At 45.8% G+C, this 20143-nt stretch overlaps 1 protein-coding gene across 1 annotated transcript; it reads left to right on the forward strand.

The window, feature by feature from the left end:
* The first annotated feature begins 1414 nt into the window (after nt 1-1414).
* On the forward strand, nt 1415-20143 carry LOC149071034 (uncharacterized). Its single transcript, XM_089248295.1, has 4 exons — nt 1415-1496; nt 4536-4652; nt 16777-17236; nt 18284-20143. Exons 2-4 carry the CDS (start codon nt 4560-4562, stop codon nt 20047-20049), a joined length of 2319 nt encoding a protein of 772 aa, XP_089104421.1. The 5' UTR covers nt 1415-1496; nt 4536-4559; the 3' UTR covers nt 20050-20143.

The raw sequence follows: 20143 nt of genomic DNA on the forward strand, positions 1-20143 counted from the left end.
TACGTAGGATACTTCTGCGAACACAGCTCCGCAGGTTACTTAAGTGATCTGTGAATATGCTTCAGGGCAATCAAACGATCTGTAAACACGTCGCGGGTCACTCGAGTGATCGGGGAATGCACCGTGAGTGACTTAAGTGGAGTGAAATTGCATCACGAGTCACTTGAATGATCTGGAAATGTGCCTCTGGACACTCGAGTTATCTGGAGATGCGCCCTCATTGTTCATTTTCACAAAATCAGGTTTGAGGTCGCGGGCTACATCAGATGATTCCGGGGACCACGTTTGGCCCACGGACTATGTGTTGAGAATGTGCTTATAGCTTATACGATCTGTCAAGAACAACTCCACTCAGCTGGGCCTAAAGCCCCAATGCCAACATGTCTTGCCAAAAATCGCCGTTTCTGTAATCAATGGCCAAATCACATTAAGACTTCCCGGGACAGCTTGAAAAATATTGGGGATTCCGGGACACGTCTTTCAAACGCGGACATCGGGGGCTTATCCTCTTATTTTTTTTCTCTTTGAGGACGCATCGCGTTCGACACGCGTCCTCTTTTCGAACCCCCCCCCCCCCTTCCTGTTTGTTACTATATCTGTTGTTGTTGTTTAGACCCAGCTTACTTAGCCTTGGGCTCGATTCCTTGAGCATCGTTTTCGTGCTTGTTCCGAATGAAAGCGGCCATTTCGGGGGCATCCATTCCTTGATTGTTAACGAACATGTCGCCATCATGCGATTCCTTTTGTTGTTTCGAGAACATTCTTTCTGCTTGTTCGTGCCTCACAAAAGTTTGGTGGCCGCCGCTCGTTCACCATCATCCAGATGAAGCCAAAAAAAAAAAGGGGCCCAGTGTCAAGAATGTTAACCGGACCAGAGCGAGCGAGATGTATGCAACCACACAATACAATATACAATACGTTGAAGAATCAGCCACACGCTCCGAAGGAACCGCACAATAGCTTCCAAAGTCATCGCCATTTTTGTTGTTGGTGTGCGTTTTTCGGTCCGTTGGCGTTGGCGAGGTATTTCTTTTAATTTCTGCTGAGCCAAGATAATTTCTTCCACCTTCCTTAATGGTCCCGAACCATGTGGTATCCAAAGACAGAGAGGGTTACACACAGATGCACGGCAACATACCATAACACTTACGTCGCCAACTTCGCAGATGGCGATCGTTTGGAAGACAAAGGGAGTAACGGCGAAGCGTGTCCTCGATTTTCGCGTGTTCTTTGGCTTTGGACAAATAACTCATCCGAGGTAGACGAAGTGGCTTCGTGGAGGAGGATACTCCACACACACTGATTCCAAAGAAAAGGAGCGAATCTTCACGCGATCATGTGCCGGATCCTGGGACGATCTTCGAGCAGTCTTTTCTTCCAATTGTGCAACGAGAGCGACTAGATGGGTTGATGGCCCACACGGGAACCACGTTCCACACCCCAGCGATGACCGAGCACTTCGAGTCCATATCCAGCCTCGTCGATCACGGCCGAAGGTATGTGTCCTGTCTGTCAGTCCAAAAATAAGTGTATTACGGTTATTGCTCGGTAAGAAATTTTAAACTTCGAACTCCGTGTTTCTATGTCACGGTCGTTTAGGAAGGAGACGATATGTGAAAGTTTTTTAACATCTGGCTGATGTTGATTGATGAATCCAGGAGAGAAAATTTCTCTTCAGGCAATCGAGCCCTCGTCATCTCATATGCCGTACGAGCGAGCGCACTAGACCCCTACGTTACAAAGGCAACGAACTTCTTTCCTTAGAGCGCGTCAAGAAATATTGTCAAGTAATTAGCTTATCAAGCTTATCAAATAATCAGATTGACAAGCTGTTGTTCATGAATTAGCTTGTCAAGCTTGCCAAATAGTACATAGATTATCCAGCTTGTAAAGTTTTTAGCCTGTCGAACTTGTAAAGCTCTTAGCTTGTCCAACTTGGAAAGTTTTTAGCTTGTCAAGCTAGTAAAGCAATTAGCTTGTCAAGTGATCAGCTTGTCAAGCAATTAGCTTGTGAAGCTTTGCAAGTAACTAGCTTTTGCAGTTTGTCAAGTAATTAGTTCAGCTGTAAAGTTTTTTTTTAGCTCGTCAAGCCAGTAGCTTTTGCAGTTTGTCAAGTAATTAGTTCAGCTGTAAAGTTTTTTTTAGCTCGTCAAGCCATTAGCTTTTGCAGTTTGTCAAGTAATTAGTTCAGCTGTAAAGTTTTTTTTAGCTCGTCAAGCCAGTAGCTTTTGCAGTTTGTCAAGTAATTAGTTCAGCTGTAAAGTTTTTTTTAGCTCGTCAAGCCATTAGCTTTTGCAGTTTGTCAAGTAATTAGTTCAGCTGTAAAGTTTTTTTTTAGCTCGTCAAGCCAGTAGCTTTTGCAGTTTGTCAAGTAATTAGTTCAGCTGTAAAGTTTTTTTTAGCTCGTCAAGCCATTAGCTTTTGCAGTTTGTCAAGTAATTAGTTCAGCTGTAAAGTTTTTAGTTCGTCAAGCCAGTAGCTTGTGAGGTTTGTCAAGTAATTAGTTCAGCTGTAAAGTTTTTAGTTCGTCAAGCCAGTAGCTTGTGAGGTTTGTCAAGTAATTAGCTCAGCTGTACAGTTTTTAGCTTTTCAAGCCTGTAAAGCTTTAGCTTGTCAAGCCCGTACAGTTTTTAGCTTGCCAAACTCCAAGGAAAGAGGTTCGTTGCTCACCGGACAAGTGAGAGGATATGGGTTCGAATCTCCACAGAGGCAGTCGAATTTTCTTTCCTGAATTCATCTTCGCATCAGCCAGATGTTAAAAACCTTCGTATGAGCGTGACATCATCGTCAGGATAGAGGTATATTTGAAGTTCCTCGAGATTGCTAGATTGAGCAGGGTGTTAGCAGAAGCGTATTCATAGCAGGGGAGGGGCGGGGGGGGGCTTACCTGGACTTGGTCAGTAAGTGACCAACGCTTGACCTAGACATACAGTTTGCAAGCATGGTGAATGACCAAAAGAGTGACCTGGAAAGTGTGCAAGCATGAGAATGACTTAAAGACAGAGGCGTATTTACAGGAGCGCGGGGCTAAATGTCGTATTCGCCGACATGGTTATAACTATAGTCACAATTTTTGAATAAGAGATCGTCACGGATTGGTGAAATTCAAGTTTTTAACCAATCCGTGTCGATCTCCTACCAAAAATTGTAATCATGTCGGTGAATACCACCCTTAAGGCCGGGCCGTCTTAAGAGCATCATGGGCCCCCGGGCCAAGTGATGATTTTCTGAGGCCCTACCTAGCGAATTCTTGAAAATTTGAACCGGCTCTGATTTTTGTGAGGCCCCTTTTTTCTTGAGGTGCCCGGGTGAGGCCCATGCGTTAATACGGCACTGCTTTAAGGGGGGTGATTACTTTTTCTCATATGGGAAATATAGGGGAAAAATATGTGACTTATAGTGACTTATACTTCACAAATTAAAAAAGTGACTTATAGAGTTTGCAAGCACGTGAGTGAGCAAAAGAGTGACTTAGAGCGTGAGCAAGCACGCGAATGGCCAAAAGAATGACTTACAGCGTGTGCAAGCATGCGAATGACCAAAAGAGTGACTTACAACGTGTGCAAGCATGCGAATGGCCAAAAGAATGACTTACAGCGTGTGCAAGCATGCGAATGAGCAAAAGAATGACTTACAGCGTGTGCAAGCATGTGAATGACCAAAAGAGTGACCTACAGCGTGTGCAAGCATGAGAATGACCAAAAGAAAAATGACCTGGAACACGGGTAAACGTGTAAATGATGGAAAGAGTGACCCAGCAAGGAACAATGTCAGTGAGAAATCAAAAGAGTGACCTAGATCGTCTGCAAACATGTCAGTAACCAAAACAGTGTGCAAGCACGTGAATGACTAAAAGAGTGACTTGAAGAGGGTGTGAGCGTGGGAGTGACCAAAAGAAACGCAAGCGTACTGCAGGAGTGGAGGGAAGCTAAGCGGGTTACAACACGGTCAGTGAATTCGAGAAAAAGAAAAATCATAGACCAGATTGGGAGAAGGGGGCGGCAAAACCATAAATGAGCCTCTGCATGACGGGAATACCCGTATTTTCCGGAATGCCGAGAAATTCGAGTCACAGATTCTGGAAAAATTCTTAAATACATAGTATCTTTGTTTTAAAAATCCATTGAATTGCCCAAATGCATAAGGCGATTCTCATTAAACCTCGCTTTTCCCGGCATGCCGGGAACGGACCACATCCCCATTCACAAAGCTGGTGTCCCTCGAATTTTACACCATGCCGGCTAATGCGGGGGAATGCGGTATGAATCAAAAGTGAACTTCAAACAAGTTCTTTGTGTTTTCTTTTCTCTTTCTTCACCATCACGAAGCCCTTTTTATAGCAACCCTATTATCTCTATTGATTTCTCTCTCTCTCTCTCTCTCTTTCCTTCCTTTATTCTTATACAGTGTATCTTTTTCTACTATACACACACATGTAAGAGCGAACAAGGTTACCAGATCGACGAGAAATCGACGAGTTACGGTTTATATGTTGTTATAATAAACCAATGGTGTTTTTTGTTTGCCCGATATAGGTAGCGTCGGCCTCGTGTCAGCCAATGGGTATCATTGCACTGCAGAAGAGCCATTACACCAGAGCGATGGCTTCGACACATTTCGTCCTAACGTTTGTTGTATTCGTCTTGATTCAGGTATAGTACTATGCTGTTATGCAATTACAATGATTTATAATGTGTTATATGATTATGTGGTTTTGTCTGACACCAAATATACAGGGTGGATACTATTGATTGATCGATATGTATATGTGCATGTATTGATTGATTGAATCACACGCGATCCCTCGTGAGAAACTAATGCAGAAAAGTGTTTTCCATTTTAGGATCGGGCCAATATTAAGGGAGTTACAACGTTTGGAAATTTTGTGACGTGTCAGTTTTCTAACGGTTAGTTAAGCGCCAAACATCCGGGGGGGGGGGGAATGTCCCCATGCAGCGGGTTGCCAATAAGTAAGAATGAATTGAATTATTCAACCCCGTCGAAAGTCAAGTTCGGTTGGTTTCTTTCAAGAATTGGCGCTTTTTCCTCTCTTCGTATAGTGTGATGTTAACTTTGTTATTACGTGTTACCTTCGCCCCCCATTATATTGGCAAATTTATCGCCAGATTTGTAAAGTGCTTAGCCAAACGAAATCTCTTGGAAAAAATTGTTTTCTCAAAATCAACACTTTTTTTTTTTTTTGCCAGAATGTGGTAATTTGTTTCCCTTCATTGTTAAATGTAATTTTTTGAGGGAAAGGGCAAGGAAAAGAAACTGGTCTGCCCAGCCTTAGCTTTCACGATTAAGCATCACTATCAGCTTAAAACGCCTTAAAAGTTATACGTTTGGTGCACGTTCGCTGAATTTGGCAGAATTCGAAAGTGACGTCATCAATTTCTAATGCGTTATAACTACATAATTATGATGAAATGCCGGGTATTCTCCGCCTTTGAAGTCCGCTCCCCCCCCCCCTCAAAGTGGAACAGTGATAAAGAACTTCAAAATGCTCCCGTGATGATCAGCGTTTCTCAAACTCTGGTCCGCGCGACGATGGCAGAGATGGCCCGCGGCAGATTCGATAATTCGATTCTAACTGAATGAAATGCCGTTCAATTGTTGCGACTGATATTGCTAATATCCGCATGGGTTTAAATAAGAATTGTACCTTAATCCAGACTTAGGTTCACCATACCTCATCGAGGAAAATGCGAGAAATCGCGATCGTTATACGCAATACCACTGATTGCAGCCAAAAGATGTACAGGGTGTTTCAAAAAGAATCATCAGATTTGAAATGCGTATATTACTAAATATTGAACATAGACATTTAAACTTAAGATTATAGACATTTAAGATATATTACATGGCTAAGGGGTCATTCAAGTATTACATCATCATCGAGGGAGGTGAGGGGTTTCTCATTTGCTGACTTTTGATGACAAGGGGGCAGAGGGGGCTTGAAGATTGCTTACGTCATCAACCACCTTTTTTTTGAAGATATGAAATATTCTAAGTTGCTGACGAAATTTTGCTGACAAGGAGGGGGGGGGGGTTGTCAAAAATGGCTAAAATCTTTCTGACGTAATACTTGAATGGTCCCTAATCAAACAAAATTAAAGGTGCTCACTATGTCCACCTTGATATGCACGGCATATGCCTATACGGTAGTCAAATTTGTCCCAAACTTTTTCCGAGCATGTTTGCATCCACTGCGAGTGGATTTCTGTGGACTACGCGCGAAACTCTGTCGGATGCGCTCCACGTTTCCGTCTGATGTGCGGGAACGGCCAGGGGATTTCCCTTTACACAGACAACCCGTGTCCCGGAGTTGTTTATACCATCGTCCAATGCTCTGAGCGATAGGAAGTTCAACACCAGGGTCTTGTCGACGAGAAATCACGCTCGCTTGAAGTGATCTGGAAACGTGCCGTTGGCCACCAAAATGATCTGGGAACGTGGCGCGAGAGCCTTCTGAATGATTTTATAATCTTTTATGGGAGAAATCTTTTATTCCAGATTTATTGAAATTTCAGGACAAGTGAAAGAAGAAAAAAAAAATCACTGAATTGATTAAAATTCAGAATTCGGAAATATAGAAAATAAAATACAAACAAGAATCAATCATGATTCCCATGGCGAAATTGCCACCGACAAAAAAAAGCAACGCTCCCAAAAGCAAAAGAAATCCCTCTGAGAAGAGGGAAAAAACACTCGCCGAAATCTAGGCAAAGCAATAAAACTAACCAGACCATGTTAACATTTCATTGGAAGCGAGGGGGAGAGGGATCGTCTTTTTTTTTTTGGTGGGTTTTGTTTCAGTAGTGGGAAATTATTGTAGCGGTCGGTTTTTTTTAAGTCAGTATAGTGGCACCATCTATTGGGTAAAGTAACGTCACCAAGGATGAGCGTGCAAGCGTCCTCCTTTCTCAGTTTTCGAACTTGGTAACCCTACTGCTCCGTGAACTCGTTGAAAGGGAAATGCCACTGTTTGATTCATATTGCCATCTACACACAAAATCACACGTGACTACTGCAGTGATCAGGTCAAACAACATAATTTTCGCAGTCATTGTTCATTCGGTACGGTTCTTCATGAGGAAAACTCACAAACTCTATGCTATTTGAAAAATTCAGTTCTTCTGTTAACGTATAAGGGGTCATTCAAGTATTACGTCAGCATCGGGGGGGGGGTGGGTTTCGGATTTGCTCACTTTTGATGACAAGGGGGGAGAGGGGGTTTGAAGGTTGCTTACGTCATCAATCACCCCTTTTTCAAGATATGAAATATTCTAAGCTGCTGACGAAATTTTGCTGACGGAGGGTGGGGGTTCAGTGTTTTGCTGACTTTTGCTGACAAGTGGGGGAGGGGGTCAAAAATGGCTGAAAATCTGCTTACGTAATACTTGAATGCCCCTATGAAGAGGCACCAAAATCAAAGAACCGGGGAAAAAACAGGACAAATGAGTTGATGACATGAGTTGATATGAGTAATTCTGTGGTTTTCTTTTATGCCACACGCATCTACCAATACCCGTCGAAATTTCCAGAATATTTTCAGTTCCTGCTTTTTTTTAGTGGTTCCGTTTTAGAGTTGGGAAAAATTATTGTCGAGGCCGGTTTTATTGGTCGCAATAGTGGCGCCATCTATTGAGAAATTTCAATAAGTGACGTTAGTAAGGGTGCGTGTAAGGGTTACGGGGGGGGGCGTTGGTTGGCATTGCCCCCCCACCCCCCAGCGTAAAAGTGGAGTGGACAGATCTAATGTATATATATGAATTGACATCATCATCATCGTGCCCCCCCCCCCCCCAGACTTCCAAGCCTATGTCCGCATATGCCCCCTAGAGTCAAAGGTGAAGTCGACTGATCTAATATACATATGTATACAGTCGAATCCCGTTTCAACGAATACCATTACAGCGAAAATCTCGTTTTAACGAATACTTTTCTAATCCCCCGAGTAGGAACAATGATAGGTAATCGAAAATTCCTTTGTAACGGAATTTCGATATAACGAAGTGATTCCTCCGGTCTCTTGACGTTCGTTATATCGGGATTCGACTGTATATGAATGAACATCATCGTCATCGTGCCCCCCAGACTTCCAAGTCAGTCTCCGCCTGTGGTTCAAGGTAATTCTAAACCTGGGAGGAAATAGAGGACAAATGAAGTGTAAATTCTCATTGTTTTGATTCATACTGTTCGTGCTGCCATCTACTCTTAAAATCAAAGACGACTCAAGCGGTGATAACAAAATTCGGATCGATAAGCAGAAATTTTCATTCAGAACGGTTCCCTACAAGAGGAGCCCCCCAAACCGAACTGAATAGCAAGTTCATTTCTTTCTTCGGGGCATAAGGAAACGTTCAAAACAAAACACCCGGGATAAAGCAGACGACACCATCCAGTACAGTTCCCTACGAGCGAAGACCATAAACTGAACTGGGTGGCAAGTTCGGTTATTTTCTCTGGGCGTGAGGAGACGTCAAAAACAAAGAACCTTTCCGTCCATTCACATTTTTGATATTTAGAAACTCGTCGCAAGTTCACCACCCCATCGCTAGATGGCTGTACACACACCAGTAGATTCATATATATCCGATATTGAATGAAACCTCTTCACAGCCATTGAACCTGAGTTTAAATTTTGCATAAACAGATAGCAGCAGCAGCAGCGACATTTTGATTTTATTTTAATTAAAAAACACGTACATGTTAATTAATCGCGAAACATTATAGAAATTTTAAAAAAAAGTGGGGGTGGAGGTGTATGTGCCATTTTTTAAACAGTTTTAGTATGTAGGGGGCGCTTACTCTCCGAGTCAATAACATAAAGAAAAATGTGTTCATGAATGGGGTAATACTAATACTAAGGTGACCATACGTCCCGTATTTCCCGGGACAGTCCCGGTTTTCTTTCTTTTCCTAGCCGTCCCGATTTTTTGGCAGAAGTGTCCCGGTTTTTTCCCGTTTTTTTACATGACGCCTTTATTGAAGTCAAAGATTGAAATTATTCTCGAACTCATAAATTATATTATGATAATTACAACTACCAATAACAACGTTAATCTCCCACATTTGCCTTGGTGAAGGTTTTATTTCGTGGAATGCACTGCAATTGACAGTAATGCTTCGTTTCCCGCCATTGCGATTTTTTCGTAATTTCTGCAATATTTGGCAACATTGTTCACTTTTGGCGTCGTTCTTGGCGATGTCCCGTATTTGGAATCTTAATTCCCCGTATTTCTCTCGAGGAAATATGGTCAGCCTAGGTAATACCAAATAAAACGCCCGAAACTATTGAATAACATACGATTTTTTTTCCAATATATTTTAATACGGCCCTGAAGAAATTTTTGTCCCCCCCCCCCACCCCCGTGCTCTGATTCGCCAGTTAGCGTTTTCAAATTCCCGTATTCGCATTTTTTTTTTTTTGTTAATCAACATAAAAATAGTTCGTCCCTGTGAAGTGTCGTTTAGTTCGGGAACGAGAATGCATTTTCCGGAACCCCTTCCCCCCCAGTGACTTGTGCATTAAAAACCTGCACGTATCAGTAACCTCTGCACGTATCAGTTGGGATACCCCCAGCATAGAGCCCGACTTTGATCTAAATGGGGACCTCCCCATTTCTGAGCAAAGCAGGAATTAGGGGGACCCTACGAATGATGTCAAAGGTATTTGTTGGTTTGTCAGTGAAAATATGTTATTTGTCTACTTAAATGTATCTGGTCTAATTTTCTCGTCCACACCCATTCCTCAAATTAAAATAGGGCTGTAGGTAGAGTTTTTGTCGCTCGGGGCGAAATGAACATGATCCCCCCCCCCATCCCAACTTCAAAATTCGATAACTTCATAACGGTGTTCTTTGTTCCCACCTAAAACTACTGCCATACTAAATAAAGCGGGCCACTTGACTGAGGGTTGCACTACACCCGGGCGGTAAGTTATAAGGGGCCTGCAGCTTAGGCATGATGTTCTTGAGACGGCGCTGGGTTAAAGTCCTGTCAGCCGCCCGCTAGAGAGTCGTTTTCAGGGGCGACATCTAAGTATCGAGCCGGTCCTGTTCAGAGTTAATGGAAATTGAGGATTAATGAAAGAAGTAATTTAATTTTACTTCTCGCTTCTATCACAGTGAGTGCAGGGGGGAGGGGATGCACAAAAGGCGCGCGGCCCGATGAAACCCATTTAAAGGATGTCATTGTTTGCTCACAAGCAGCTAATGCCGCGTTCTGAACTATATTTGCGAAGAGGGAAGGAAGGTGGAAGGGAGGGGAGGGGATGTTACTCATTCCGTTCAGAAATATTGGAAATAGGAGCCAAACAACAAACAATCCTGATTCCTATGGTGAAATCGCCTCCGACAAGAAAAAGTAACGCTCCCAAAAGGGGAAAAAACCTTTTTTTTTTTGGGGGGGGGGGAGAAAGAGAAAACCCTCTCGCCTTTTTCCAGGCAAAGTAATAAAACTGACCAGACTGTGTGAACAATTCAATTTAAAGAGAGGGGAGATGGATCGTTATTTGTTTTTCTCCCAGTGGTTCTGTTTCAGTCGGGAAAAATTATTGTCAATATAGTGACGTCATCTGCTGGGGAAAGTGACGTCAAAAAGGGTGAGCGCGCAAGCGGTGCCCTTTCTGTTTCCGAATCTCGTAACCCTAGTGTTGCCTGAACCAGGGCACGACCTCCTATATAACCTATTATCTAGGTGGCCGTGACCAGGGCCGTCTCTATTCTAGAGAAGACGGCCCTAGAAGTAGAATAGGGACGGCCCTGCCTGAACTCGTTGAATGGAAAAATCACACAGTTTGATTCATGTAATTGGTGCTGCCATCTACGTACAACATTACAGGTTACTACTGCAGTGATCAGGTCAAGGAGTAGAATTTTCTGTCAGTATTCACCTATTATGAGCAAAACTCACAAACTGAGCTGGTCGAAAAATTCAGTTCTTTCGTTAGCACATAAACCTCTTTATGTGGAAATAATTACCCAAAACAATGGACCGGAAAAAAAGCAGGGCAAATCAAGTGCAAATTTCCACTGTTTGATCTATACTGTTCGTGCTGCCATCTACTCTCAAAATTAAAGACGACTCAAGCGGTGATAATAAAATTCGGATCGAGAAGCAGAAATTTTCATTAAGTACGGTTCCCTACGAGCGGAGCCCTCAAACTTAGGGTGACCACACGTTCCGTATTTCCCGGGACAGTCCCGGTATTTTCTGTTTTTTTGGTTATCCCGATTTTTTAGCAAAGGTGTCCCGGTTTTTCCCGTATTTTTCACGAAGCCTACTCGAATTTTTATTCTTTATTGAAGTCAAAGATTGAAATTATTTTCAACTTATAAATTATATTATGATAACTGCAACTATAAATGAGTATATGAATCTCTCACATTTGTCTTTTTTTCGTGGAATTCATTTTAATCCACTGCAATTAGCAGTAATGCTGCATTTCCCGCCATTGTGATTTCTCCGTTATTTCACCAATATTTGGCGACTTTGTTCGGTTTTGGCGTCATTTTTGGCGATAATTGGCGATTAAGTGACCCGTGACACGTTTACAGTTTACTCAAGCAGTCCGCGGAACATTTACAGAGCGGCCTGTGGCCAGGGCCGTCTTAAGAGCATCATGGGGCCCCCCGGGCCAAGTGGTTTTTCTGAGGCCCTACCTGGTAAATTATAGAAAATTTCAACCGGATCTCATTATTGTGGGGCCCCTTTTCTCTTGAGGCCCCCGGCCCCGGGCCGTGCCCGGGTGGGCCCATGCGTTAAGACGGCACTGCCCGTGGCACATTCTCAAATCAATCAAATAACCCGCGTTGCTGTTCCAGATGACTCAATTAAGCGGCCCGCAACACGTTTTCATATCAATGAATTGGTCCCGCACCCTCCTGAAGGTTGAACACGCTTGACAGGGCCGCAACTAGATGCTTGGTCCCGGGGCAATCGCGCATTTTGATGCCTCCTGTAATGTTGAAGGCGAGGTTTCAGAATGAAATTTGCGCCCACTCGGGTCTAGCGCCCGGGGTACGAAACCCGTCCGCTGCCCCCCCCCCTCCCAGTTGCGGCCCTGCGCTTGTCACCGCTAGATCATCGCTGTAATTCACATCTAGGTATATCTCTGTCAGTGACGGCCAATCAAGAAATAGACCCACGTTTTTGTGGGTCTGGAAAATGGCGCCTCATCTCTCTCTCTTTCTTTCGATTTGGCGGACGGCGCCATTAATTCTGGAAAACCCTGACGTCACGGAGACCGTTTTTGTTTCTTATGACAGAGAGCACCGAACGGGATGAAACAATTAGTCTCGGCACGCGGATAAAGGTATCAGAGCGGCACCGGTGCCGCCACGCGCTGCATTTAAAAAGAAGGGGGGTGGAGGATTACAAAACACACACTGGGCGTTACGCGCGGGCGCCTGCTTTTTGTTTGCAGCGCTCATTGCGGACAAACAATGGCGGACGGCCTTTTTCTTCGGAGACCGGTGACCTTAAGGAAGAATTCGTACCGCAAGTCGCGGTCTCACGAACTTTGTTCAAGTCGGTGAGCGTCGGAGAGCCCCACGCGCCCCGGAAAGATCACGGGGTCCGTATTCGGGCTTCTACTGTAACCCAGCGTTTCTCGATGTATGGTCCGTGGTGGTGGCGCAGGTGACCTGTGCCTTGATAATTGAGTGTTCAGAGGAACATATTTACGGTTTCGCCGCCCTTCTTCCAGCCTAGTCAAATTTCCTTGACGCACTCATTTCCTCGAATACGTTGCCTTGTGCTGTGATTCCCGCTTCGGCCGCCCCTCCTGCGAGTACGCCCGTGTTTCTCTAAGTCACTGCCATTTTTCACTCGGTCTCTTTCAGTCACTCCCATGCTTACGCACTCTCTAAGTCACTCTTTTTAGTCATTCAAGTGTGTGTGTGTGTGTGTGTGTGTGTGTGTGCGCGCTTGCACATGAGTGGAATTCATACTACACATGGTACATTTTCCATCAATTTCTGTGGCATGTCACAACATAATAATAATGATGATGATTGTGACACTCTTCACCAATATGTGAGATGATGTATAATAATAGTCACACACACCCAACACCTTCAATTTTTCTCACTAAGAGTCACTGTTTTATTCATTCACATGCTTTGACACTGTTTTGGTTACTCACATGTTCACTCTCTAAGTCAATCTTTTAGTCATTCACATGCTTGCACATTGTTCCTGTCACTCACATGCTTGCACATTGTTCCTGTCACTCACATGCTTGCACATTGTTCCTGTCACTCACATGCTTGCACATTGTTCCTGTCACTCACATGCTTGCACATTGTTCCTGTCACTCACATGCTTGCACATTGTTCCTGTCACTCACATGCTTGCACATTGTTCCTGTCACTCACATGCTTGCACATTGTTCCTGTCACTCACATGCTTGCACATTGTTCCTGTCACTCACATGCTTGCACATTGTTCCTGTCACTCACATGCTTGCACATTGTTCCTGTCACTCACATGCTTGCACATTGTTCCTGTCACTCACATGCTCGCACACTCTTTTGGTCACTCCCATGCCTGCACATTGTTCTGGTTAATCACATACTCGCTCGCTGTTTTGGTCACTTACATGCTCACGTATACTCTCTAAGTCACCCTTTTATTCAATCACATACTTGCACATTGTTTTGGCCACTCTTTTGGTTTCTCAACTGTCATGGTTCCTTGCTTTTGATCATTTACAAGTTTGCACATGCTCTATGTCCTTCTTTCTGGTCATTAGCATGCTCGCACGCGCTCTAGATCACTCTTTCGTTCATTGACATGCTTGCAAGCCCCTCTTTTGGTCACTCGCTGCCCAAGTCTCTTACTGTCTCGTTATTTAGGGTTACACAAAGTTTGCCGCCCTTTTCTCATTCTATTAATTTTCTTGGCCCTTCATTCTTCAAACCATCCTGGGCCCTCTGAGCCCTCCTGTTAATACGCCACTAAGTACAGGGGGGAAAAAATTGATCTTGCCATATTCCATGGAGAAAAGTACGGGAAAATCGGTATTTATATATGTATAATTACGGGACATTGACAATTGCCACCAGAAACGTTCTCATAAATAAGTTAGCAAAATCAGCAATTTTTTGCTAAAATTGCCGATGATTACCAATAAAATTTGAATGATTACCAATAAAACATATGCGAGATGAATATACAGGGTGTCCCGTAAGTGCTAATGTGGCCCTTATCTCATCAACCGTCCGCCGTAGAGGTATGATCCCAATTTAAAAAATGCTCAAAAGGCTTTCATAAAATTATTCTGTACCAGTTTTGAGAGTGAGATACAGTGTGTCGCAAAAAAAAAACAAAAAAAAAAAAAAACTAAATTTCTATACGTTCCCCCTTGTCCTCTAACAACCAATTAGAAGGTTTTTGCTCTGTCTCTCCTGAGGAAAACAGGAAAAACTCCATCTCTCTAAGCACGATCAATATCCGCAAGGATATTTTAATTTATTCAAACGGGACGTATGGTTTACCGAAACAAATTATCCCCACTGATTCGGCGGACCGCGAAGCGGTTTTTTGGCGACATTTTATCTTTCGTCGCCAATTTTATGATTCGATGCAATTACAATTGAAGTCGTGGGTCTGTTACTCGCATGGCCAAACGGGACACGTGCCCAGGCGACGCAAATTTCCGGGGCCCGTTCGGATGCCAATATCGGCATCTCTTCTGTTTGTTGGTTTTTGATCGTCTTGGGAAGAGGGGGGGGGGGAGGGTTTAAGCCTTACAATGCCCCTCCACTCCCTGCCTCAAAGAATGTTACATGCAAAGAACCCCCCACCCTCCAAAAAAAAGCTGTTTGCCCAGGCCCGAATTCGTGAGGAACGGCCGCAATCGGCAGCTTCACTTGCCTTTGACAATTTTTTTGGCTGTATTTGGCAACTTCAATTTCATTGGACAATTTTTTGGCTGTGATTGGAAGCTTTACTTGCCTTTGGCAATTTTTTTTTGGGGGGGGGGGGGGCAATGACTGTCAACCTTACATACCTCCGACATTTGTTTTTTGGCTGCAATTCGCAACCATATTTTCTTTAGCTAATATTTTTCGGCTGTAATTGGCAATTTTACTTGCCTTTTACAATTTCTTTTTGTGGTAATCGGGGATATCCCGTATGGATCGCGATTTCCCGTATTTTTGTGAAGGAAATGCGGTCAGCCTAGGCATTTATCGTGTCGTTTGTATTGATTCTATTTTTACCGGATCACCTTTCGCGGGCCGGAGGTTGTGCACCCCTGGTTCAGGGTAGCTTTCAGTTGCCGGCGACAGACCAACACCTTCTAAAGAGAGAATCTGCTTTACAAGGTGTTGGCCAGACGCCCCCACTCAGACGTCCATTGCCACTCGCGTTGGCCACTGTGGTGGTCGAGTGGTTATAAGTGACGGACTCGCGATGCGAGGATCCGGGTTCGAACCTCACAGTGGGTGGGGTTCATTCAAGGCGCGAATGCGAGCCGATCGCCCCGTTAAAAAGTCTCGCCACAGAGAGCAACAGGCCTACAACGTTACAAATATTCAATCATTACACTTCACTCACAATTTGAAGTATAGATGGCAGCACTGAAATATCATACACAACACTAGCTACGCCCTCAGACTGTTAGGTGTACACACTCACTTTGTTCCAGACTCTGCCACGAAGCTGGGCTGGAAGAGATCTCGGCAACGGGATAAGTCTGGTGGCAGAGACCCTGGCGTTCATTCATGCCACTCGCGTTGCTTGCATCGTGTTATCGCTTCCATTAGACCAGTGGCGCGCAAACTTTTCGAAGCGCTACCCCCCCCCCTTCTTTTGACCAAAAAAATTTACCATCGACCACTAATAGAGTGACGATATGTCCCGGTTTTCAGATTTTTTTTTTTTTAACCAGTAAACGTGCTGTTCCGAAAGCCCTTTTCGGAACGCTTGTTTCGATATCAGTCAGGAGATATTGACTCCCCCAAAGATGTTCAATTTTTTTTAATATCGCATGAATGTTTACTCTGTTTTTTGCTGTACTCAGTGTCCCTTAAGGGTCATTCAAGTATTACGTCAGCATCGAGGGGAGGGGGGTTCGGATTTGCTGACTTTTGATGACAAGGGGAGGAGGAAGGGGGTTTGAAGGTTGCTCACGTCATCAACCACCCCTTTATGAAGATATGAAATATTCTAAGCTGCTGACGAAATTTTGCTGACAGGGGGGAAAAGGGGGTCAGTGTTTTGCTGACAGGGGGGGGGGGTCAAAAATGGCTGAAAATCTGCTTACGTTATACTTGAATGGCCCCTTATGTAAAAGTACTAACTTGATATCGTCCGTCGCATGCCAAAAGCACGAATGTATAAATTTTTCTCCCTTTTTTCTTATCAGCTGTTTGCATACTTTGTTTTGCTACCTAAAGTTGCGCCTGAAACGCGAAGGTTGAAACCTATAGAGAACCCTATTGAAACACACGTTACAAAACATTTAAGGAAAATAACTTCCATAGAGTAAGGGGCCGTTCAAGTATTACGTAAGTAAATTTCGAGCCATTTTGGATCCCTCCCTTGTCAGCAAAACGCTGACCCACCCCATTCCGTCAGCAAAATTTCGTCATCAGCTCTGCTCCTCTGAATCCTAACTCATATTTTCATAAAGAGTCAGCAAATCGGAAACCCCCCCGAATTCACCCTTTAACTGGTTATCTAGTTGCGGCCTTGAATTACTAAATTCAAATCATTCTGTACACATTCAACGTCATTTTTTCTCTCTCTCTCTCTGGACAGGCGACAGGAGGCGACGATAACAGCGCAAGCATCGACGAGACCACGACCGACGGTCCCAGGTGGAGGTCTGGCCAACCGGACGACCTCCCGAAGCTGACCGGCATGAAGGTGGACTGCGGCCGCGAAGACATGACGATCGCCCTCAAGTTCGACCGCCCGTTCGACGGGAGCGTCTACTCGAAACCGGGCGGCGGTGCCGAGAGGTGCGTCCACGTGGCGCCGCACTCGTACGTCACCGACGCGACGTTCGTCGTCGAGTACGACAGGTGCGGCACGAGGTCCGACCCGAAGGGCAAGTACCACGAGAACACGGTGATCGTGCAGTACGACGACGTCGTCCTCGAGGCGTGGGACATCGCCAAGAAGATCCGCTGCGAGTGGCACGACGGGTACGAGAAGTCCGCCTTCAAGCAACCGATCGCCATCTCCGACCTGGACGTCGTCGAGATGAACTTCCAGGGTGAGTGAGCGATTGATTAATTGATTGATTGGGCTCGTGACGGCCACCCGCCGTTATTCACGACAAAATCGAAAGGCTTCCGGGCCATATTGCACGCAGGGTAATCTCAGTGGGGCCTCGTGAAAGCTGAACCATATGCGATGGGGGGATATGCAGGGCCGCAACTAGCGGGGTGCAGGCGGGCTGGTGCCCCGGGCGTCACTAGAGGGGTTGCAAATTTCACTCTTTAACCTTTCCTTCAACATTATGAGGGGGCGCCAAAATGTGTGCTTGCCCCGGCTGACCAAGCATCTAGTTGCGGCCCTGGGGATATGCAAAAGAGGGAGCGAAAAATGTTCATTTCGTCTTATTTCAAGAGCCGAAATGACCAACTCAAGGACCGTACAACAGTATGCGTAACTTGTTCGAGGGTCATTAAAAAAGTTAAATAACTAGTTCGAGGGTCGAATAACTTGTTCGAGAGCCGAATAAAAGCGGAATTCGAGCTTGTTCGAGGACTTTATTAAAGCTGCTGTTTTGCTTTGTCGAGGACTGTATAAAAGCTTAATAAATTGTTCGAGGGTCGTTAAAAAGCTTAATTACTTGTTCGGGGGCAGCTGAATAACTTGTCCGAAGGTCATTAAAACGCTGAATAACTTGTTCGAGGGTCATCAGAAAAGTTAAATTACTTATTCGAGGGCCGTATAACAGCTGAATGACTTAATTGTTCTAGGGCCGTATAAAAGCTGAATAATTTAATTGTTCGAGGGCCGTATAAAAGCTGAATAACTTAATTGTTCGAGGGTTGTAAAAAAGTTAATTACATTTAGAGAACCGTATGAAAGCTGAATAACTTGTCAGGAAGTCATTAAAATGCCCGAATAACTTGTGCGATGGTCGTTGTAAAATTTTAATTACTTGTCAGAGCCCTGTATATGAAGGTGAATAACGTGCCCGAGGGTCATTGAAAAGCTGCTTGTTCGAGGGCCGTATGAAACCTGTACTGCTCTGTCAAGGGCTGAATACTTTTTTCCTTTACGTGACTCTTTCTCCTTGAACTTTCTACAGGTGACGACGTAGACTGCTGGCTGGAAATCCAGGACGGTAAAGGTCCGTGGTCATCGAAAGTTGAAGGCCTGATACCTCTGGGTAGTCCGCTGACCCTGGTGGTGGCCATACAAGACGGCGAGGGACAGTTCGACATGAGGGTCAAGTCCTGCAAGGCCCACGACGGCCTGCGGCAGCCGGTGTACCTGACGGACGAGGAAGGCTGCGTCCTGCGCCCCAAGATGATGTCACCGTTCGTCAAGACCAGGGATACCAGGGGCACGGCCACCATCGTCGCCTACAGCCACTTCTACGCCTTCAAGTTCCCGGAGACGGTCGAGGTGAACGTCCAGTGCACCGTGGAGATATGTCGACACGGTTGCCCGAACGAGTGCTCGAGCGATCGCCATTCGGGCCAGGAACCTCCAGCGCCGCCCCACGGTTACGACAGCGAATCGGACGATATTCCGACCTACAGGGACTCGAACCCGCCGACTTCGTTCGTCGTCGCTAAATCCGACGCCCGCAATTCGTCCGACGGAACGGAGGTGCTGATCCACAACCTCAACGTCAGCACGTCGTCCTCGTCGGATCTCCAGGGCACCAACTCGGACCTGTTGAACAACTTCCACCCGGGGCTCTTCCCTCCGAATCTGTTCGACGTCCTGCACGCAGCCGACGACAGGATCGATCACAACGTCGACGTCGAGTACGTCCAGAGCTCGTACGACACCGACGCAGCGGCCAACGAGGCCGATCCCGAATATCAGCCGTCGCCGGAATTCCTGAGGGACATCTACTCGCAGGGCAAAAGTTTCTCGAAGGACCTGCCGCTGGGCAACGACGAACTGCCTCTCGGTGGGCAAGTCGTCGTCGATCACGTGGCCAACGCCACCACAGACATCATCCGAGAGACCACAGATGTCGTTGACCTCCAAGAAACGACCTCAACGATCCCGGACGTGACAACTCGCGTACTACTATCAGACATTACCGATGTCCCGGTGACGACGACCACCAATATTCCCGACAGGACGGCCGCGGTGTCGAGCGAGGGCGACCTAGCAACTGGTCACGACGACGAACTGTTCGAGATACTCTCGACCACCACCACCACCCAAGTCAACGGCAGGAACGAGGACGACTTCAGCCTGGTGGACGGGTTTGAGGCCGAAATGCACGTCAAAGGTCCCTACGAGTCGCGTGAAGTCGATTCCGAACCCATCCCGATGTCCTCGACCAGTATCGAGTTCGAGACCCACACCGGGGACGCTTACGGTAGAGGACAGGTCCAGGGCCGGACTGGTAACGAGCCGAAGGACAAACCCGTCGACTACTACCACTACAAACCGTTCAAGCAGCCGGTCCCGGTGCCGCCCCTGACCCTCTACAACGGGATACCGCTCCATTATTACAACCAGCACGAGAAGTCGCAGCACAGAACCGGCCACCGCCACGACTTCTACGGCCGCCGGAAGAGGCGGGACATTGGCGAGAACGAGCAGCTCGGACTGCGCCAGACGTTCAGGGTGATCGCCCCGACGGACCTCGACTTCGTGATCCGGGACGACACCGACGGGGGTGTCGAGAAGACGCGACACAGGGAGATACTGCTGTACAGCCTGTGCATGGCGAAGACCAGCTTCGCTTCGGGCCTGGGCCTCCTGCTGCTGGCCAACGTGTGCATCATGAGCGTGGCCGTCTTCCTGGCCTACCACTACTTCGGCAGCAGGAAGACGGGCAAGTCGCAGGCCATGGAGCTCTTGACCAAAGACGCCTCGAACTAGTTGTGGAAGGTAGAGACTCGATTGGTCATGCGTATATATACACCATGTTGCCAGAAGTCACCGGACATACTGCTAAGCATTCCAAAGACGCCAA

Source organism: Pholcus phalangioides, unplaced genomic scaffold, assembly GCF_987345545.1.
Source record: "Pholcus phalangioides strain wild (caught in Gottingen) unplaced genomic scaffold, Ppha-v1.0 ptg000020l_1, whole genome shotgun sequence".
Classification (NCBI taxonomy): Eukaryota; Metazoa; Arthropoda; class Arachnida; order Araneae; family Pholcidae; genus Pholcus; species Pholcus phalangioides.

What these genes read in the sequence shown, in the direction of transcription:
- LOC149071034 (XM_089248295.1), top strand. Translation starts at nt 4,560, where the DNA reads ATGGGTATCATTGCACTGCAGAAGAGCCATTACACCAGAGCGATGGCT. An exon ending in TTGTATTCGTCTTGATTCAG is followed by an intron (nt 4,653 to 16,776) that starts GTATAGTACTAT and finishes CTCTCTGGACAG; the next exon opens with GCGACAGGAGGCGACGATAA. An exon ending in CGTCGAGATGAACTTCCAGG is followed by an intron (nt 17,237 to 18,283) that starts GTGAGTGAGCGA and finishes AACTTTCTACAG; the next exon opens with GTGACGACGTAGACTGCTGG.